This window comes from Canis lupus, chromosome 1 (genome assembly GCF_003254725.2).
Source record: "Canis lupus dingo isolate Sandy chromosome 1, ASM325472v2, whole genome shotgun sequence".
NCBI lineage: Eukaryota > Metazoa > Chordata > Mammalia > Carnivora > Canidae > Canis > Canis lupus.
This window is the reverse complement of record NC_064243.1, coordinates 105,908,407-105,930,399: the sequence shown is the minus strand read 5'-3', so window position 1 is coordinate 105,930,399 and position 21,993 is coordinate 105,908,407. Positions and strand designations below refer to the sequence as shown.

The following is a 21,993-nucleotide window of genomic DNA, read 5'->3' as shown; positions in this document are numbered from 1 at the left end:
TGTAAGGGGGGGCAGTGGCTAGGAGAGACTTGCTAGGGAGATGAGATGGGGAGAGGAAGGATCTGGAGGACATTAGCTGAGAATTCTAGGGGAGAAACTGGAAAGACAGGCAGGAGGTTGAGCCCTGGGCTGGAGAGGAACCCTCTGTCAGCAGCGTCTGAGGTGTGACTGCCCAGGGAGTCTTTGATGGCAGAAGGCCAAGGGCATGGCCAGACTTTGAGTCACAGGGACTCCTCCCTCCTCCCTTCCAGATGTCCCTTCTCTGCCTTTTTTGAGAATAGTAGCCCACCAACCCAGATTCCCATCTCCCTCTTCCTCTGGCACACAGGATGCTGGTTGCTCACTCTGGGTGGGCTCCCCTGGGACCCTGGTGTCCTATCTACCTGCCAGCCCTATCTTTTCTGAAAACATCCCTCTTTCCTGATTTTCCATCTTTGAAATACTCAGGAATACTTTCACACCCTTTTTCACTGCCAGTGAAGCAGGCTTATTCTCTCCTCCCTCCATCCTTCCTTATTCCCTCTGGACCTTCTCTTCCTCTCTCCAACTCATTTTACAGATAAAGAAAACTGAAATCTGCGAAATGGATAGAAACAGGTCACTAAGCAGGGGGCAGAGCCAGGGCTCAAAATCAGATGTCTCTCCCTCTCTTAAGGGTTCCTCCTCTGAAGTTTTAGATCTTCAGAGCTTTTCCACCTTTGTTTTAAAGTTACAAAAGTGCACATCTAAAGAAATATAAATGAAAGAGGTACCCATGACTACCACCGCATGCAGTTTAGTACATGGCTTTTCATACTTTATTCTGCAAATGTTTCATTTTACACAGCTAGAGTCAAACATACGTTTGTATCTTTCTTTTTTCATGTTCCATCATATAGCACATTCTTGCATAACGCTAACAATTCTGCAAGGTTATTATCCTTAATAGCTTCCTAATATCCTTGTCCCCAAACAAGCCTATTGTTATGTAAACAATACACTAATTTGGGACATGTTCAGTGTTTCCACTGTTTTGCTATGATAAATAATGTGAAGAATTCAAACCTTGCTCCGCACTTTGGATTTTGTGTGTGAGTAATATCTTCCTCAACTAGAATCACAGAGTCAACAGCAGTAAATAAAGATCTCAATCCACCTTGCCAAACTGCCTTCCATAAAAATGGCATGATTCAGTTCCACTGGTTGAGAGTGCTGGTCTCACTGTGTCTACCAGCACTGAGACTTTTGTGTTTCATGTCAGTTTTAGGTCTTTGGTTACTTGATAGGTTTACACATGTGGCCTATTGTCGAGGCTTTAATATGTCTTTGAGGAAAAGGTAAAGTCAAATTGACTACAGTTCATAACATCCTTATTTCTGTGAATTTCTTGTTGAGGGTGTATGGATGGAAAGATGGGAGGTATGCAGAGATTAGCGATGCTTTCTCATGGTCTCTTTTATCCAGTTGGTGTACTTGCAGACTTGGGTATAGACACCTGGGTCATTGGGTTGGCCACAAGGGAAAGTTCCCCAGGACACCAGGCCTTGCAGGGCACCTTTGCACATCAGTGGTCCCCCTGAGTCACCCTGGAGAAGAAAGAGCAGACTAGCTTTAGTTTCAGAGAAACCACCACTGACATGTCCACGGTTTGCAGTTCCCACATCTTTGTTCTGTCCAACCATGGACTTCAATCCTGGTCAATGTGAAGAGACTCATGGTCTCTGAGGACCAATGGGAGAGCAGGAATTAGTGCTATCATGGAGAGAACAAATCGATTCTCTGAAGGCATTGGCTTGAGCCCCAGCCAGTGGGACCAATCACTGGGAAGGGTTGGAGCTTCCAGGGAGTCCGAGCCCCATTTACTTTCTGCCTTTGAGGACCTGCACCATGCCAGAGGAAGAAGGAGTGTTACCTCCAGAGAATGGGTGCATGCCCCTTGAGCAAGAAAGGGGGACAGAGTGGCCCTGGAAAGCAGAAGCAGGACCAGTGACATAATTCAAAGACTTCAGTGCAAAATAAATATGTGGCCTCCTTGTTCAAAACTTATTAAAAGATTCAAGATAGCAAAAGAAGTGTGTTAAACCAAGTGTGGGACTCTCCCGACTGTGTGAAGCCCTGTGCCGTTGCACAGTTTGCATACTCATGAAGCCAGCCCTCACTAGGGAACAAGGGGACCCCTCCACCCATTCTCTAGGACATACATCTCTGTCCCACCCACCCTATCTCTAACACACACCATCTCACTTCTTCTGAAAGCTGAAGGTGCAGATGTGAGCAAAGAGAGTGGGGTACTGAAAGAAGGATGGAGAGAAGAAGGCAGAAGGAGGAAGAGGACAGAGAAGCAGAAATGTAGAGGGTGGGGAAGGAGCAGAGATGGACACAGGTAGAGACAGGGGCAAACAGAGAGAGAGAGATCCCACAGAGAGAGAGGAAGACCATGTCATTCAGATACAGAGAGGAGGTTAAAGAGATGGGGAAGGGGTAATAAAGAGGAAGGGCGAGATAGTTTCTTCCCAAAATCAAGACTGGGATAAGGTGGAGGGGACATTAGTTCCAGGCACAAAGTCTCAATAATGGCAATAAATAGTATTCTAATGTAGAGCTTGAAAAAAATAAAATTTAGTATGAAAAAGTTCATGATGAACATGTATCCCAACTTTAGATAAAGACAGTGTCAGTAGAACACTGCGCTGCACCATTACTGTAGCCCAAGGCAAATGAACAATTCAGTAAGGCTGATGGCTCTTTGTTGAAAATTCTGATACTTTGTTCATCATGGACTTTTTGCATGGGCCTTAATTTTTAAAAATGTTGCATTAGTAGAATATGATTTATCTTGGCACCCACTTGAAGTTTGGGCTTGAAGCCAGTGCCTTACTCACCTTCTGCCTGTCCCAACCCCATCTTTCTCACTGCCATTCTGCCCCATTGCCAGGGCCGTGCTGCCTCCTGGGCTCCCACTACTGCCCCAGGCAGAGGACAGGGTAGAGAGAGCTTAGGAGAACAGGACTTGGAGGTGAGATGGGGTACAAGGCAATGCTCAGCAACAGGGTCAGGTGCACAGACACTGGATGGAGGGAAAGACAGGGGTACTCAGTTGGGGATGGGTGGAATCTCACATTGCAGGCGTTGGTCTTGGAGTTGGGGATGCCAGCACACAACATGGATTTTCCCAGAAGGTCCTTGTAAACCTTCTTGCAGTCCTGGGAGGAGATGAGCTTGACATCTGTGCACATGAGCTTTGATGGAAAGGTCACTGGTGGGGAGAAGGGTGGTCAGTCAGAGGCCTGGGCCTGTGGCCCCCTGAGTGTTGATGGAGAGAGGAAAAGCCTTGAACCCCTAAGGAAGAGGGGGCTGGAGGCTTTCAAGTCACGAAATGGGGTCTGACTCCCGGACTCCTGGTTTCCAGGGGCTGAGGGAGGAGTCGGGAGCCAGGGCTCTGGGGTCCTGGAGGCAGCTCACCATCGGGGCTGGTGGTGGTACCCCAGCCAGAAACGGTGCATGTGGTCCCAGGGGGTTCACAGCGGGAGGGCAGGTTGACTTTCTTCACTCTCGATGATAACCTGGCTTGTTTACTTAGCTTCACAAGCATGAGGTCATTAACGTGGGTCTGAGTGGAATAGCCAGGGTGGCGGAATGACCTCGTGGCCCGAATCTTCTGGGCTCTCTTATCACTCAGCTGATCGCTGCCCATGTGCACGTTGTATTCACTGGGGGAAGAGCATGACACTCAGAGAGAAACGCTATGATTGGCAGAAAGGACAGGGACTCCAGGGAGGGTGACAGAGTCCCAGAGAGGGGGCAATAGAGACCAGAGAGAGAGGGGACAGAGACCCCGAAAGAGAGCTTCAGTGTCCCTGCCACATACCTCATCATGCAGTGGGCGGCAGTGAGCACCCACTGCTCATTGAGCAGCACACCTCCACAGTGGAGTTGAGTGCCCTTGAGCAGGGCCACCTGCCAGGGGTGGGAGCCTCTTGTACATGGGACTCCTTCAATAATCTTCTCTCCACTCTTGTCACCTTGGGCTGGATAGAGAGACATAGAGGAAAACATGGGTAACAAGCATTAAGGGAGCTGAAGAAGAAGTCGATGGATTTAGAGGGAAAGATGGAAAGAGAGAGAGACTGAGAAATGCAGAGGCAGAAACAGGGAACAGTGCAGAGAAAGCAGGACATGGAGGTGAAGAGAGATGGAGGGAGCCTGCTCATAAACCGGGGAAGAACATCTTGTCTGGAGGCAAGCTGATAGGAGCAACACTGAGTGCTGGAGATGGCCCGGAGGGCACAGAGACCCCAGGAGTCAGAAAGAAGCAGGAAGATAGGGAGCAGGAGGTACAAGAGTCTTGTCCTCCATGGGAGGAAGCTGCTGCAGGAGGAAGGTCCTGACCCAGGAAGTCCTTGGAGAATGGGGGCTCTGGCAAGGGTCAGTGGAGACAGAAGGCCCCAGGATGAGGTCAGATCTCCCAGTCCAGCCCTCACCTTCTTGTCCAGCAGATCCCAGGACTAAGGACAGTAGTAGGATCTGTAGGGGCAAGAGAAGGGATCCTGCCATGGTGGCCACTCTGAGCCTCTCCCGGGGCTGCCAGGCAGAGCAAGGGTCTCTTCTGCTGAGCTGAGAAGGACAAAGAGTTCGAGAAACAGGAGTCCAAGGCCCCAGATTCCTCCAGCACACCCAGGGATCTGGGCCCCAGCCCTTCCTACCTCAGACCCAAGGAGTCCAAATCCCAGCTCCTCCCCAACTCATACCCAGGAGGCCAAGCCTCCAAACCTCCCTTCCCCTTGGGACTCAGGAATCTAGTTCCCATCCCTCCTCACAGGCAAGTCTAGATCCTCGGTTCCTTTTTTTCCCCTAACAGATCCCAAATTCCAGACCTCCAACCCCTTATCTCTCAGAACCAGGATTCTAAGCACCCCCTCCCCTTAGAAGCAGGAGTCAGCTTCTACCCGAAATGAGGCCTCTTCTCACCTCCGGAGGGTCTGATGAGATCTCGGCTTCAGTCTCGGTTGGGATACTAACGTGTCCAGCCCTGTGCAGGGCGGCCCTCTTATACCACCCCCGCCCCCGCGCCCGCCCCCAGGGCCCTGGGGTGCAGGCGGAGCCGGCTCTGGGACGCCCCCATCCTGTGTTCGCACTTATCTCAAGCCCTGAGGCCCCTAAAGCAATTGGCCACACTCAATTCTTTCTCCACCCTCCCTCTCCAGGCCAGGGTCGGGCGGTACCCAGCTAGTTCGCCCCGCCCATTCTGGCCCTAAATCCTGGGTGGCTCCTGCAGGAGAGACCAGGTGTTGGCTCTGAGGGGGTTGGCTGGAGCAGGAGTCAAGGAACTGCCCAGCTCAGGGAATGGCCTCCTCTGGGGCCATTTTCTTGTCCTCATTCTAATTCTGACCAGCTTGTGGAAATTTGTCCAGGCTGGATCCTGATGATGTCTTTGAACCTGAACCCACTCCCAGCTCTGATATAGGGATATAAATTAAAAAGAGAGTGCTTTCTCTAATCCCACTCTACTAAATGCTCACTGTTACCAATTCAGCCGGAGTTCTCATATTATACACAGATTTCTATCATATTATGTATTTGTAACAAAATACTCTGTACTTAAGCATTATGTGATATAACTTCTTTTTTCTCTGTAAAATACCTTGAACAATTTTTCCTCTCAGTATATTTAGATAATTTCCTTCTCCTTCCTAAGGGTTGCATAGTACTCTATTCTGTGGTTGAACCATGATTTACATAATGCGTTTCAAATTTGGTGTATATTTGGATAGTTTTCATTGTAATAATGCAGCAATGAACTTCTTTGTACATTCATCTTTGCTCCTGTGTTCGTTCAAATATTCACTGAGCATCTACTCTGCCAGAAACTGTTTTGCTCCTGGGGACACAGTGGTCAACAAAGTAGACAAAAATTCCTTCACAGAGGCTCTCTTAGTGAGTGAAGACAATGAATACAAAAATAAGTACATAAAATATATTGTCTGTTAGGTGATGGTAAGTGCCATGGACAATAATAAAAGTGGAAAGAGGGATAGGGAGTTATTGGTTCCCTCCACTCTCAGAGATCGCTGGGATTATTATACCCTGGAACGATGATTGGAAAGACTCCACGTGAAGGTGACATTTGAGCAAAATCTTGAAGGATGTGATGAATGGATCCATGTAGCTACTTGTTGGTTGTGGGTTCCAGGCAGAGCAAATGGGGAGGTGAATTAGGCAAGGGGTGTGACTAGAATTTTCAGGGAAAGACAGGGAAGACATTTTGAGTGGAGCTGAATGAGCAAGAGAGACAAGATCAGGCTGTGAGATTAGATCCATAACAGGACTCAAATGATATAGAATCTTGAAGACCAATGTAGGACTTTGGCTTTCACTTTGAGTAAAATGTGACATTGTCTGATTTTTACTTGAAGGCAAATTCCTAAAAGTGGAATTAACCTAACTTCTAAGTCAGACCTCCAAAATGTAATTGGTTCTTCAGCTATCAGCCCAAATCTTATCTCAAAGCTGACCCTAGTCAGTTCTACCTTTGTCCCCTAATATGACCCATAATAGGCATTATTTTTACCTACCCAAGCATTCACTCTTTCTGCCTTTCTAAGAGCACCCTGATTTCTCTTGGATAATCTTTTGTCCTTATCATGACTATAAGCTTTACTGCACCAAATGTGAAACCTTTATTCTGCTTGCCAGTGACTGGTATAGAAATGGACATGAGGGGCAGCCCAGGTGGCTCAGCGGTTTAGCGCCACCTTCACCCCAGGGTGTGATCCTGGAGACCCGGGATCGAGCCCCACATCGGGCTCCCTGCATGGAACCTGCTTCTCCCTCTGCCTGTGTCTCTGCCTCTCTCTCTCTCTCTCTCTCTCTCTCTGTGTCTCACATGAATAAATAAAAATCTTAAAAAAAAAAAAAGGAAATGGACATGAGAGGCCATCCTGGCCAATAAGGAGAGAGAGGAAGGTCATTGGGTCACTTCTAGGAAACACTCTTGTCTTGTTTTCAAAAGACACCTGAAGAGTTCTCTTTTATTCTGCCAGATGATGTCCCTGATATAAATTATGGAACTGTGGCAGCCCTCCTGGAACCATGGAGCAAAGTGGCTGATAGGTCACACCAGAACAGTGAGGAAGGCCAAACAGAGAGATGGAGATAACTGGGGCCTTTGGTAATGTCTTTGAACCAGTGAATTAACCAACTATGGTGCCTCTTCATCTTGTGACTTCTTCGGGTTTCCTACGTGATTTGGAGTGTTTGGTTCCTAGAGCCAAAATCTTCCTTACTCAGATTTCAACATTAAATTCAAATCTGATCCTAAACCACGAATCCAAACCCAATTCTTTTTTTTTTTTTTAAGATTTTACTTATTTGACTGCGACAGAGAGAGAGAGAGAGAGAGAGAGAGAGAGAGAGGGAGAGAACACAAGCAGGGGGAGGGGCAGGCAGAGGGAGAGAGAGAAACTGGCTCCCTGCTCAGCAGAGAGCCTAATGTGGGACTCCATCCCAGGGCTCTGGGACCATGACCCAAGCTGAAGGCAGACACTTAACCGTTTAATCAATTGAACCACCCAGGTGCCCCTCCTAACTTGAATCTGTCTCTTGAAGCCACAGTAACCAACAAATCACTCCTGCCTCCAATCCAACTAGAGAAGTACTCTTTCCAGCCCTCCTCCCACAGTCTTTCCGATCCAATCCTTTATACACTTAAATACATATTGAACACCAGCTATATACCAAGCTGAGCTAGATACTGAGGATACAATGGTGCACAGACCTGGACAGAGTCCCTTCTCTCAAAGAGCTGATAGTCTGGTGTAAAAGAAATATAACTAATTCATAAACAAATGTAAAATTACAAGTATAATGTGTGCTCTTAAGGATAGGCACTGGGAATTATGAAAACACTTCCTAGAGATTTTGACCCAGGAAGTGGCAATAAGTTAAGAGTTGAAAAAGCAGTAAACATTAACTAGAATAAAATTGGAGGAGACTGGAGAGCACATCATTTAGAGGAAACTGCATGTGCAAAGATCCTGGATTATGGATGGAGCTCAGGGACCGGGGGTTGGTTGGAACCAGTCATGGTGAGTTTGACTTTATCCCGTGGACGATTGTGAACCACTTAGACTCTAGTCAGAAGAATGACATAACAAGATTTTTTTTTTCATAACAAGATTTGTATTTGCAAAATATGACTCTAGCTGCTATATGAAGGATGGATTTTAAGGGGATGTGGACCCATAGGAAGACCATTGCTACGGTCCAGATGAGAGATGATAGTAACTTAGATAAGGTCATTTAGAAGGTGGAAATGGCAGTAAGTGGATGGATTCAATATGTGCTTAGGAAAGAGAATCAACAGAACTTGGGGCTAGATTAAATGGAGGATGTGGTGAGGGAGTCAGATGTTAAGACTTCAGGGTCTCGGGACGCCTGGGTGACTCAGCAGTTGGGCGCCTACCTTCAGCTCGGGGCATGATCCCAGGGTCCAGGATTGAGTCCTGCATCGGGCTCCTTGCAGGGATCCTTATTCTCCCTCTGCCTGTGTCTCTGCCTCTCTCTCTCTCTTTGTCTCTCATGAAAAAATAAATAAAAATCTAAAAAAAAAAAAAAAAGACTTCAGCTTCTCTTGCTCAATGGATGGTGGTGCCATTCATTGAGAAGGTCTGGTCTGATATGATCAAGTGCTCATAAGAAGGTGAGAAATACCTCAGTCTCTGGCTTCAAGCATAATTCTAACTCCAGTTATCATTGTGACACTGTTCTCAACACCAATCTTGACACAAACCTGAATCTTAACCTGAAACCTCAACTCATACCCAAACTCATACCCTCAAATATGCTTTAACCCTTGTCCAATTCTAATTTATACCTCAACTTGGAACCTAGTTCCTGACAAGTCCCTGATTCCAAATGCCAACTTGAGGTATGACTCACACCTCAACCAAGCTTAAACTTTGACCCAAACCCTGAATCCCTAACCATAAACCAAACTTAATCTTGACCAAAACTGAATGTCACCATAATCTCAGTCCCAAGTCTGAACCATACACAACTCAAACTATAGTGTTCATCTCAAACTGTAGTAATCTTCTAGGAAGTCCACACTGACATCCTCCCTATGAACTCATCCCCAACTCGCATCAATCCTAACACTCTTACTCCAATTCTAGCCCTATCTTGCCTCCAACCCAATTTATTTTTTTAAAATATTTTATTTATTTATTCATGAGAGACACACACACAGAGAGAGAGAGAGGCAGAGACACAGGCAGAGGGAGAAAAGAAGCAGGCTCCATGCAGGGAGCCCGATGTGGGACTCGATCCTGGGACTCCAGGATCACGCCCTGGGCCGAAGGCAGGTGCTAAACCACTGAGCCACCCAGGGATCCCCTCCAACCCAATTTCTACTTGAAATTCCATATTCACTTCCATGTTGGACTCTTTCCCTATCCCATCTTCATTTTCCCAACTCCACACACCACCTTGACCCTTTGTTTCACACAAACTATAAAATAAAAGTCTACCGACTGACACCATACTAACATTAACCCCATACCGACTAAATTCAAGTAAGTCCCCAAAATTTCTGAGACACTCTCATCAAATCCAAAATGAGACCACAGAACTTGGACTTCTGACCCCACCAAGTCCACAGGAGGACTCTGGCCTTGAGAGGTGTCAACTTTCCTGACTTGGGCTCCCAAATCAAGTGGGGTAGACCCCAGGCCACTCATAGCCCTGTGAGTCAGTAATCTGTATCTTTCCCTCTCAGCCTCCTTAGGAGAGGAATTTTGGCAAGACTTCCAATTTATTATCTACTGCCCAAATCTTTATCCCTGGATTCTTTCTTCAGCCCCCTGCCTCATCAGCATTCTGTCAGAAAGAGAAAGGGAACTATGCTCCTCCGGAGCCCTGATGCTCATTCTTACAAGCCCAGAACTTCTCCTCTGCTGTGCTCTGCATATCTGTTTTTCTGTGTTCTTAATTATTTAATCTGATTTTGTTGCTAAACACTGGTCTTCATGAGCAGAAAGAATGAGTCTGGTGTTCATTGGTGTTTTCTTTAACACCCAGCCCAGACCAGGGAACGTAGGGAGGTACTTTAATAAATACTAGTTTGCAAACCACTGTCATTCACAGATTTGCCAACTCTAGACTCAGTCTTTCCTTGATCCCTGCACCAATCAGCCATGGGGTGTGAGAGAAAGAACTTGGCCTCACAAGTCATACCAATCCAGGTGTGAATCCTAATTGCTTGCCCTGTGATTTCAGGTAATTGACTTAATTTTTCTGAGGCTCACTTTGCCCATATTTATTTTTTTTAAGATTTTATTTATTTATTCATGAGAACACAGAGAGAGAGAGAGAGGCAGAGAGAGGAGCAGGCTCCATGCAGGGAGCCCGATGTGGGACTCAACCCTGGGTCTCCAGGATCATGCCCTGGGCTGAAGACGGCGCTAAACCGCTGAGCCACCCAGGCTGCCCTTTGCCCATCTTTAAAGTGGGGGAGTGAAAAATTTACTTCTTGGGCAGCCCAAGTGGTTCAGTGGTTTAGTGCCGACTTCAGCCCAGGGCCTGATCCTGGGGACCCGGGATCGAGTCCCGCATCAGGCTCCCTACATGGAGCCTGCTTTTCCCCCTACCTTTCTCTCTCTCTCTGTGTATCTCGTGAATAAATAAAATAAAATCTTAAGAAAATAAAAAAAATAAAAATTTACTTCTTTTTTTTTTTTTTTTTTTTAATTTTTATTTATTTATGATAGTCACAGAGAGAGAGAGAGGCAGAGACATAGGCAGAGGGAGAAGCAGGCTCCATGCACCGGGAGCCTGATGTGGGATTCGATCCCGGGTCTCCAGGATCGCGCCCTGGGCCAAAGGCAGGCGCCAAACCGCTGCGCCACCCAGGGATCCCTAAAAATTTACTTCTTAAAGTAAATGGGAGAATAAGATAAAATTATGAAAAGAAAGGGGATGTGCACATAATATTAGCTCCCTCACCCCATCATTCAGAATGACACAGCTTCCATTTCTTGTATACGTGCTGTGTGATGTGTCAGGAGTTTCTCAGAACTCATCTCTATTCTTCACATGAGTCTGAGTGAGGACTGTCTTCCCCATTATATAGATGAAGGTTATAAAATGGAGGTTTAAAAGAGGTTAGATTACTGGAGCAAAGTCATATAGCTAAGGAGTCAGAAGAGGCAGAATTCAGATGCTGAGTATTGCCCATGGTATCACGGTTATACAGATTCCCACTCTCAGAAGAAAAGTTTCCTGAGACCCTGTCACACACCCTTGAAGTCTCATATGGCTCAGAATGGACTTGGAACCCTATGGGTCTATTAATGATACACACCCCCACATTGGTGAGACCACCAAATCCCAGCCCTCCTGTTCTCTTTGGGTTATCAACAGCACCTGTTCTGAAGTCCCACACAGATACCCAGCCTCATACCTCCCTCGCCCTCAAACCTGCATCCTGAACCTTTGCTTGATGACTCATCCTCCAGCTCATGATCACACCTGAGAATTGGCATCTGGTTATCCTGCCAGCTGTGCCTTGCCCTGAGGGATCCTGGACACTGTGACCCTGGAACCTCCTGACTCAGCCCCTTGGGTTCTGAAGGCCCATTGTTTCCGACTTCCCACTTCTTCTGGGAAGCTCCTCTTTCATTTCACATAGTTCTGGTGAAAATGTCAATCATAGTTTTCCAAACCTTCCCATCTACACACCCAACCACTGGGATGGATGTATGACCCAGGCCAAGCCAACAAGAACTTTCTTTGCTTCCTTCCTAACAACAAGGATTGAGCCAAGGAGTGGGTTCAGTTCAAACTGAACTAATCAGAGTTCTTCCCTGGGAGTAATATTAAGATGCCAGGAGAATGGAGATCTTTGTTTCTGCTGTATTTGCTTAATTAGGTGTGTCAGTAGCTGCTATGTTCCCTCCATCTGAAAAAAATCCATCTATAGAGGCTAGAATGAGATCCACAGGAGATGGAAAGAAATTAAGCAGAGATGAGAAACAACTAACACACCCCAGAAAGAAAAACAGAGGCAGAGAGAAGTAAGCAAAGTGACAGAGAAAGTGTCACACACACACACACACACACACACACAGAGACTAAGAGCAAGAGCATGTGTGAGAGAGATGATTGGCTTAAGTCACCATTTCAACTACTTGAAACTCTGGTACCCGTGTCACATCCTCTGACATCATGAACCATCCCCATAGCTTTCCTAGCCACCTAAGCCAACCATTCACTCTTGTACATAAGTGCTCTTGTACATAAGTTCTAACTGGGACTCCAGCATTGCTATCCAAAATCTCCCTAAGTGGATCTTTCCAGCTTTTGTCCATGCCTGGTGTTCCAATTTCCTCCCAAACTCCACAGTCCACCATCCTACTCATGAATTTCTGGTTGACCCTGGACAAGTCTCTTCCCCTCCTTGATCTCAGCCATGCCTCTCCTTAATACTATAAATCAATCTTCAAATGTTCTCTGGTTTTGTTTCATTGAGGACATTTAAATATCACCTGGATATCAGGTGATATTAAGGAATTATTATCTCTGTAAGGTGTGATAATGTAAGGTGCTTATGTTTTAAAATAATCTATATTTTATAGCTGGAGTTGGCAAACTTTTCTCAAAAAGAGCCAAATAGTGTTTAGTTTAGGCTTTGCAGATCATGAGAGAAAATTGAGGACTTTATGTAGGTACTTATAACAAGAGGGAAAACTGGAAAATAAATTTCCAATTTTAATTGATGAAATCCAAAATATAGTAATAATCATTTGTTACCATTTTTTGTCATATAGGTCTATTAATGAGTAAAATGGAATTCTTTTTGAGGGATAATATTTTCTTAAATAGAGCTTGATGCTCCCTGTCATCAAATCAAGTAATAAAGTCTATTTTTAGCTCTTGAGAGCAATTGGCTTTAGTTTGCCATACCGTTTTATTTATTTTTTTATTTTTTGTTAAGATTTATTTATTCATGGGGAACACACACACACACACACACAGAGAGAGAGAGAGAGAGTGAGAGAGAGAGGCAGACACACAGGCAGAGGGAGAAGCAGGCTCACCACAAGGAGCCCGATGAGCCCGATGCGGGACTCCATCCCCGACCCTAGGATCATGCCCTGAGCCAAAGGCAGACACTCAACCACTAAGCCACCCAGGCGTCCTGCCATACCCTGTTTTAGAAACATATAACAAAACATTTAAGAACAATATGATGGTCAGCATTCTTTTCAAAATATTCCGTCATTAGGGAAGTGTGTAGTATAGGTGAAAGCAATGATTTTGACTGAGTTGGATGGTGGTATACCAGCATTCCTATAGCATTTTACAAATGCTTAAAATTGTTCATAATAAAAAATTCTAAAAGATTCTTTATTTTTTTTAAATTTTTATTTATTTATGATACAGAGAGAGAGAGAGAGAGAGAGAGAGGCAGAGACACAGGCAGAGGGAGAAGCAGGCTCCATGCACTGGGAGCCCGATGTGGGATTCGATCCCGGGTCTCCAGGATCGCGCCCTGGGCCAAAGGCAGGCGCTAAACCGCTGTGCCACCCAGGGATCCCAAGAATCTTTATTTTTTAAAAATATTTTATTTATTCATGAGAGACACAGAGTGAGAGGCAGAGATATAGGCAGAGGGAGAAGCGGGCTCCCTGTGGAGAGCCTAATGCAGGACTAGATCCCAGGACCCCAGGATCACAACCGGAGCCAAAGGCAGATGGTCAACCACTGAGCCACGTGGGTGCCCCTAAAATAATTCTTTAGACTGAGATGATCCTTGAGTATCACCTCCAGAAATGCATCCCTGGCTCCAGGAATTTACTGTCAGTCATGAAAGACTTCCTCAGGATTTCTTGTAATCTAGACTTTCACAGAGGAGGGAGGTTGATGCAAGCGAGAAGCATCCCACACACCCACAGGGTTGGTGGAGAACTGCCCCATCCAACCGCTGGGACCGAGAACCATCTCCTGTCGGAATGCCAACTATCCACTGATTGGATGGGACTGGTCACCTGACCAGAATGCAGCCAAACCATTGGCCACTCAGTAGCCTATCATATGGCTGGCTGAAGGAGGAAAGTTGACCTGGACCAATTGGATTCTCTTGCATGAGAATATAATCTGGGAAATTCTGGAACTGTGAAGCTGTTGGTGGTAGATGAAGGTGAGTTCAGAGGTTGTGAAGTAAGAAGAGAGACTGGAGCAGTGCATGAGGGAGCCAACATTATGAAAATGCAGAAGCAAGGATGCCTGGGTGGCTGAGTCAATTAACCATCTACCTTTAGCTCAGGTCATGATCTCAGGGTCTTGGGATGAGCCCCACACATGGCTCCCTGCTGAGGAGGCAATCTGCTTGTTCCTCTCCCTCTGCCCTTCCCCCTACTTGTGTGTGCTCTTTCTCTCTCAGATAAATAAATGAAATCTTTAAAAAGAAAAGAAAAGAAAAGAAAATTCAGCAGCATGAAGAAGAGAAAGCATCAGAGAGTCAAATAAATGAGTTAAAATGTTGGTAGCAAGAAAGGAATGAAACATAGGTGAAGAGAGATGAGATAGAGGGGAGCCAGTGCCCATCCTGTTGCAATTTATAATAACCACCTTCTCCACACACATCTTTCCCAAGACAACTTACATTGAGCCTCTACTCTAATGAAAACTCCCCCAAATCTCTTTTCCTGTGCACTTAAGTATGGACACCTGCAATGAAGTGACTCATTTCCTTCTACCACAGCAGAAAAGCTCTAAGCTGTGAGAAAGATCTGTTTCTCCCAAGGAAAAAGAATCTGTCTCTAAGAGTTTTGGGGGCTGTCAATGTTCTATTTCTTCATCTGGGTGGTGGTTCCATGGGTGCATGTTTAAGCTGTTCAAGTATTTCCTGCACCCTACTTTACATATCTTATAGTGGGGGAGGGGAACTCTCCTCTCAAAGCTTAGGAACACTTTAGCTAGGATGCCTGGCTGGCTCAGTGGTTGAGCATCTACCTTCGGCTCAGGGCGTGATCTTGAGGTCCTGGGTTCGAGTCTTGTATCAGGCTCCCTGCAGAGAGCCTGCTTCTCCCTCTGCCTATGTCTCTGCCTCTGTGTGTGTATGTTTGTTTCTCATGAATAAATAAACGAAGTCTTAAAAAAAAAAAAGAAATGTTTGAGCTGCTCAGAAAAATTAAACAGAAGTTCTTTCAAATCTGTCTTTTGCAGGCCAGCCCATTGGATATTTGGAAATCCTTGTGCGGGGCAGCCCAGGTGGCTCAGCGGTTTAGCGCCTGCCTTCAACCCAGGGTGTGATCCTGGAGATCCGGGATCGAGTTCCCACGTCGGGCTCCCTGCATGGGGCCTGCTTCTCCCTCTGCCTGTATCTTTGCCCCCCTCTCTCTCTCTGTGTCTCTCATGAATAAATAAATATTATTTTAAAAAAGGAAATCCTTGTGTGTCTTCTCCCTTGAAATTAACCTCCCATTCCTCCCAGCCCTTCCAGAAAAAAAGGGGGTCACTCCAAGCAGCGGTGATAGCCAGAGTGGCCATGGGAGTCCTAGTCTCTATAGACCCCATCAAACCTCCCAGAAAGGTGCAGACCCCAGTCCTTCCATCCCTCCCAGCAGGGCCAAAATACAGACAGGCAAGGAGCCAGGCTGAGTTGTGAGTTTATTGAAGGGGGTCCAAAGCTTGTCCTAGCATCAACCCCTGCCTCCTATGGTCTTCTTGATCCAGTCCAAGTAGCGGCAAATGTTGGTGTAGACACCAGGTCTCTCAGGCCGCCCACAGGGGTCTGATCCCCAGGATGTGATGCCCTGCAGAACACCACCACACACCAGCGGACCCCCGGAATCTCCCTGGATGGGGAGAGTAGAATACTTTCACCTAAGATGCCTGGTGATACCAGTAGTTAGTATTAGTTCTATAGCATGTTGTTTCCCTCTAACCAATAGGGATAAGAGCATTGTACCCTAGGGCCAGTGGCGAGAGAGAGGGATTGGGCTTCATGTACTGGGACACAGACCAGATGTCCTAGGGAAATGAATGAAATCCTGACCAAGGAGAGAAGAGAATGGTGTCTCAAAGGTCCAATCCAGAAAGAAGACAGTGAGGATTACATGGAGGGAAGTGAGCTGTTGTTCCTTTCCTAGCTAATGGTGAAAAGATCTTTGAATCCAGTTACTAAATATATGAGGAAGAAGCAGAGTTCCTGTGGACATGCACACACACACACACACACACACACGCACGCAAGGGACAATGGCAGGAGTCTTTTGGGAAGATATCATTGTCTCTATGAAACAGGAACCATCCCAAGAGATTAGATTTCATGGGACAACACTGATAGAGATGACTTCACTCCTAGCCAATGGGGAAGAAAGCATTGAAGCATTGTCTTCAGGGACCAATCATTAGCAAAGCAGGTAGGGCTTCCATGAGGAGGGGAAAAGCCGGGGGAACCCTGAGGACCCAAATTGCAGTCAATAAGAAAGAGGATGTTATATCTATGGCAAATCCCAAGATTTGTCATCTTGGGTATGGGGAGCTCATCAAAGGACCATTAAAGTCAATGGTGCCATTTCCTGGCCAGTTGGCAAGAGAGCATTACTCCCCAAGGGACCAATCATAGGAGAAGGCAGCTGTACTAGGGAACCCAGTCAGGTCCCAAAGAAAAGTGGTTGACTACCTGGTCAGTGATAGAATCAGCACAAATTCCCGAACTAGTGCTGAGGAGGGGAGCAGGGAGCTTGCGTACCCTCAGAGTCTCTCCCTCATGGATATCTCCTTTTACCCCCTTACCCCTGCCCCTCTATGCACCCCATCCTGAAGACAAGGGTTCCCAGGAAAATGATAGCAACAATTCAACGTTCCTGATCCCTGTGCAGTGTGACCTGTAGGGAGAGTGTGACCTTCTCTGAACATGCTTTCCACTCTAGAGATAAGGGTAACCTCTCTGGATACTAACTTTTTGAGGTCACACTGCTGCTAAATCTTGAGCCGCTATGGAGAGTGAGGGACAAGAGAAGAAGGGAATTTTAGAAGTCACTCACCTGGCATGAGTCGGCCCCATTGCTGTCGCCTGCACAAATCATACCATCTGTAACTTCCCCAGGGTAGACATCCTTACACTTCTTCTGGGGAAAGATTTCTACTTCTGCACAGTTGAGGGTGTCAGGAAAATTCTCTGAGGGGGAAGAGGTTGTAAGTTCCCAGAGAGAGCAACCATTTTCCCCTCAGTCCCTTCCTGTCTGGATATACCCTCCCTTCTGTGCATCTATGGCTGCACAAAAGAGTTTGCTGACACATTTCACAGGACACATCACTTCTCACCACATTGAAAAAAAGCCATGGCCACTGCTGTTTCCTTTCCAACATCTAGAGAAGTGCTGTTGGACTCTCTACCTTGTTTCTTGCCCAGTCATTTTCAAATTAAGGATCAGGTGACTGGAAGATGTGGAGGTGTCCCTTTGTGACTCCTCTGATCCTGTCTCTCCAATCTTCCCAACCCCAGACCACCAGGTCCCCAATTTCAGCTAAATCCTACTTCTCCCAAAAGTCACCGCATCTTAGACATCTTAGACACCACCATCTTAGAAACCTTCCCTGACCATTCTAATGAAGATATCATGCCTCCATCACTCCTTATCCTCTTATTCTCCATGATATTTCATATAGCACTTACCCTTACCTAATAATTCATTTTATATGTGTTTATTTATTGTCTACTTTCCCCACCTAGCATGCAACTCCAGAGGACAGAGACTTCACAGTACAGCAGCTGGGGCATACCAGATGCTCACAAATAAATATTGAATTAATTACTAAAACCAGAATTTATCATGTAATGTACACCACAGTGAATAAAGTCAGTTATATTGTTACAACTTTGTATGGTGACAGATGGTAACAAGACTTATTGTGGTGATCAGTTTGCAGTGTATGCATATTGGACAAATGTCTGATCATTATATTTACACACAAAACTAAGAGAATGTTGTGGCCAATTATACTTCAATAAAAAAGAAAGAAAATGGAATTAATCTTTCTTATTAACCTTTGAGCAATAGACTTGAGGGGAAAAAACTTCTATCTGGCACCTCTGTGTACCAGAAGCTGTATACTCACAATCTCATTGATTGTGAGAAGTCTGAACTCACAATAGCTATTTGAAAGAGAGTTACAGGGACACCTGGGTGGCTCAGTTCCTTAAACATCTGACTGTTGATTTGGGCTCAGGTCGTGGTTTCGGGTCATGGGATCGAGCCCCAAGTGGGTCTCTGAGCTGAGTGTGGAGCCTGCTCGAGATTCTCTCTCTCCCTCTCCCTTTGCCCCTCCTCTTGCTCTCTCTATCTCTATTTCTCAGATAAACATGTAAATCTTTTTATAAAAAAGAAAGAAGGATATGTTCATTCATTCCATCATTCATGCATCCATGCATTCATTCCACAAATGTTCATCAAATACCTACAGTATACCAGGAACCATCCTGAGCCCTTATGGAGCTTAAAAATCTATTACCTATTACCTAAAATCTATTATCTAATCTTAAAAATCTATCATTTTGCAGATAAGGAAAATGAGGCCAAGAGATGCGAAGGGACTTGCACAGAGGAGAGGGCAGAGCCATGGTTTGAACTGACCAGACTGAATCATAAGCAGGTGGATTTCCACTGCATGCTATTGTCCCCTTAGAAGTAGGAGTCAGACAGATAAGGGTCTGAATCCTCCTTTGCTTGGAAAATCCTGGATTTATTGGTAAATCACGTCTCTCTCTGAGCTGAGCCTCAATTCTCTCACTGTGAACTAAGGTGAGGGGGTGCCTAGACTCTAAAGTCCCAAAAGGGGGACTTCAATGGAGGTCCAGATTGAGGAGGGAGCTGGAGACCTACACTGAGGGTCTTGGGGGAGGAAGCGACTGGACGACTTCTGGTGTGAAGGAAGAGAGTCCCTGGCACCAGGAATCATGGTTCAAGAGGGAGAAGATGCTTAGGAACGTATTTTCTGGGGCCACTTGGAGCCTATATATCCTAAGTCTGTTAAGAAGATTATAGGAAATCCTGTACAACGAAAGATCTCATAACATGGTGCTCTCCATGGGGCGCCTGGGTGGCTCAGTCCATTAAGCGTCTGCCTTTGGCTCAGGTCATGATCCCAGGGTCCTGTAATCGAGGCTCAAGTCAGGCTCCCTGCTCAGCAGGGAGTTTGCTTCTCTCTCCCTCTGGCCCTGCCCACCTCATGCTCTCCCTCTCACGCTCTTAAATAAATAAATAAATAAATAAATAAATAAATAAATAAATAAATAAAATCTTAAAGCAGCAAAACAAAACAGTGTTCTCCACCGTGAAGGAAGCATGCATCCTTTTCTCTCTCTCTCCCTTCCTCTCTCTGTCTCTCTCTCTCTGTCTCTCTCTTTCTTTTTAAGCTGGGTGTGGAGCCCAACATGTGGCCTGAACTCACGACCCTGAGATCAAGACCCTGCGATCAAAACCTGAACTGAGACCAAGAGTTGGATACTGGGATCCCTGGGTGGCGCAGCGGTTTGGCGCCTGCCTTTGGCCCGGGGCGCGGTCCTGGAGACCCGGGATCGGGTCCCGCGTCGGGCTCCCGGTGCATGGAGCCTGCTTCTCCCTCTGTCTGTGTCTCTGCCTCTCTCTCTCTCTCTCTCTCTCTCTCTCTCTGTGACTATCATGGGTGAATTAAAGTTAAAAAGAGTTAAAAAAAAAAAACTTTAAAAAAAAAAAAAAAAAAAGAGTTGGATACTCAACCGATGGAGCCACCAGGTGCCCCAAAGTAGCATGCATTCTTTCATCCACTCATTTAGCCATCCTTTTTTTGGGAAACTCGTTTAACAATCTGCTATTTTGCTTTCTATCTCCCACCACTCCTGTTAATATTCTGGCCTTCAGATTTTCCAATATGGGCCACCTGTGAATCTCAATTTCACAATCACTGTCCTTTCTCTATCTTCTTCTGAAGGCAAAGCTTTGCCAATGGCTTGAGGTCCACTGGGCCAGCCAGCTCCTCCTCTCCGTCCTACTACCTCGGGGGCTGGTGACGGTGCCCCAGCCTGAGATGGTGCACTTCTGGCCAACTTCAGGGCAGTGATCCGCCAGGTTGATGGGCTTCACTTGGGGCCCCAGGGATGCCCGACCACGTAGTCGGATGAGCATGAGATCATGACTGTGGTCCTCATTGCTCCCGTTGTAGCAGGGGTGTGGGATGGACTGAGCCACAGCCATTTCTTGCTCTGAACTGTCTTTATTCTTCAGGCTGTGATCCCCCAGGCGTACTGTGTACTTCCTGCAATGGTGGAGAGTAGTTTGGGATCCAGGCAGGAGTCTGGGACCCCAGTCCCCACCTCCCTCAGCCCTCTTCTTTCAGAGGGTCAATCTTTAGCTCTCTCCTTTCCCCCTATCCCCAGGCCCCAGTCCACCTCTGCCTCAGACATCCACTCACCTTTTTTTACAGTGGGCTGCTGTGAGGACCCAGTTGTCTTCAATGAGGACCCCCCCACAGAGCAGCCGGACGCCCTGGAACAAAGCTGTCTGCCAAGGCTGCGAATGGGCCTCACACTCCTGGCCGCCGAGCACCTTGGACTCCTGTGCCCTCAAGTGTCCTGCAGCAGGAGGGAGAGGGTTTGGATTGCCACCCCCTGGGGCAGTGCAGAGGCCAGGAAGACCCACTGTGGGTTCAGACACACAGCCTGCCTCCGCACATCTCCATACTGGGATTGTGAGGCTCCCAGCTTGCACAGGCTGCCACACAGGTGCACACATATCCGCTCATTGAAGCCTGTGAGTCACACAGAGTCACACACCCGAGCATGCTTCCACATGCTCCCACATGCATCCACATGCTCTGTATACTGTGCATATCAGCACCCCTCAGCAAGCAGCCCTGCCGCCTTGGTGTGCTCGTGCAATATGCAGCATAACCTGACACACTCCTACCGACTGCCATGTGTGCATGCCTCCATCCACCCCCAGTAAAGTCCAAAGAAGTTCTCACATGTGTTTGCATGTTTCATATCCCCCCGCATGCCATCACAAGCACCTGACACAGCATTCCCGCAGGCTCCTGCCAGGCCCCCCTTACCTGCCCAGGCTTCCAACAGCAAGAGCAGGAACATCCAGGTCCAGACTACAGCAGGTGGGGGATGTCCCATGGTGGGGTCTGGGAGAGGGAGAAGGCAGGGCTGAGAAATGAAAAGGGAGGAGCCTTAAGTCCTAGGAGAAACTTGAAGGAAGGGAACAGAGCATCTGGAGCCATTCTTCTGGGTCCTGCAGGAGGAAGGACCTGGGAAACCAGCTTCTTAGGTCTGAGGAGGAAAGGGAGCACAACCCAGATTTCTCAGTCTGAGGAGAGGAGGTGGGGACTGGATTCCTACATTCACAGGAATGGGAGAATTAGGGTACCAGATTCCTGGGGATCTGAAGGAAGAGGGAACTGGGAGTTGAGATTCCTAAGTTTTGGGGAAGAGGGGCCCGGGAGCCAGATGCCTGTATCTGAGAACTTTGGCATCTCACCTTGCAGAATCCGGGGGGCGGGGTCACCGACTGATTCAGACCCAGAAGAAGAGGCCCCAGTGCTGCAGCTCTGCCTGCCTGGTACTAGGTTCTGGACGCTTTTAACTGGGAATCCCCGCCTCCCGCTCCGCCTCCTTTGGTGCCGGCAGAGCATCTGGGAACTGGAGCCCTGTGCATGAGTGAGGAGGGCCTGAGGAGCTGAGGGAAATCTTGAGGGAGGGGTGGTTGGGACCTGGAACTCCTCATGCTTGGGTCTGAAACAGAAAGAGCCAGGCTCCAGACAACTGGCTCCGAGGAAAAAGAGGGCTAAGGACCTGGACTCAGGATCCAGGGATGGTAGGGATTGGGGGGTCTGAACTCCCGGGTTTGTGGGAGAAGGAAACTGGAACCCCGAATCCTGGATGAGACTGGAGGGGGCTGGGGACCTGGACTCTAGGTCTGGAGGAAGGGTCTGGGATTCTAGACTGTAAGTCTGAGGGAAGAGGGA

The 21,993-nt window shown here is 47.0% G+C and overlaps 2 protein-coding genes and 1 long non-coding RNA gene across 7 annotated transcripts in view; 1 reads left to right on the top strand and 2 right to left on the bottom strand.

The window, feature by feature from the left end:
• Window positions 1-15,505, top strand: part of LOC112645085 (uncharacterized) — an 87,522-nt gene extending 72,017 nt beyond the window's left edge. The window contains exon 3 of the long non-coding RNA XR_003126960.3: window positions 15,205-15,505. This is a non-coding gene — a long non-coding RNA (uncharacterized LOC112645085). The remainder of the gene's footprint in view (window positions 1-15,204) is intronic.
• KLK7 (kallikrein related peptidase 7) lies at window positions 775-5,128 on the bottom strand. Of its 4 annotated transcripts, none has more exons than XM_025424112.2 (6): window positions 4,948-5,128; window positions 4,461-4,503; window positions 3,848-4,007; window positions 3,442-3,689; window positions 3,099-3,235; window positions 775-1,565 (listed from the first exon to the last, which is right to left on the bottom strand). In XM_025424112.2, exons 3-6 carry the CDS (start codon window positions 3,853-3,855, stop codon window positions 1,410-1,412), a joined length of 549 nt encoding a protein of 182 aa, XP_025279897.1. In that variant the 5' UTR covers window positions 3,856-4,007; window positions 4,461-4,503; window positions 4,948-5,128; the 3' UTR covers window positions 775-1,409. The 4 variants fall into 4 exon arrangements, with proteins under 4 accessions (XP_025279897.1, XP_025279894.1, XP_025279895.1 ...); XM_025424109.3 differs by having other exon boundaries at window positions 4,461-4,593; window positions 4,948-5,101; XM_025424110.3 differs by having other exon boundaries at window positions 4,461-4,593; window positions 4,926-5,005.
• A 126-nt stretch (window positions 15,506-15,631) lies between the features above and the next one.
• KLK8 (kallikrein related peptidase 8) lies at window positions 15,632-21,675 on the bottom strand. Of its 2 annotated transcripts, none has more exons than XM_025424107.3 (6): window positions 21,507-21,675; window positions 21,076-21,153; window positions 20,437-20,596; window positions 20,021-20,280; window positions 17,031-17,164; window positions 15,632-15,836 (listed from the first exon to the last, which is right to left on the bottom strand). In XM_025424107.3, the coding sequence occupies exons 1-6, from the start codon at window positions 21,658-21,660 to the stop codon at window positions 15,681-15,683; spliced, it is 942 nt and encodes a 313-aa protein (XP_025279892.2). In that variant the 5' UTR covers window positions 21,661-21,675; the 3' UTR covers window positions 15,632-15,680. The 2 variants fall into 2 exon arrangements, with proteins under 2 accessions (XP_025279892.2, XP_025279893.1); XM_025424108.2 differs by having other exon boundaries at window positions 21,076-21,175; window positions 21,507-21,581.
• Window positions 21,676-21,993: the final 318 nt, after the last annotated feature.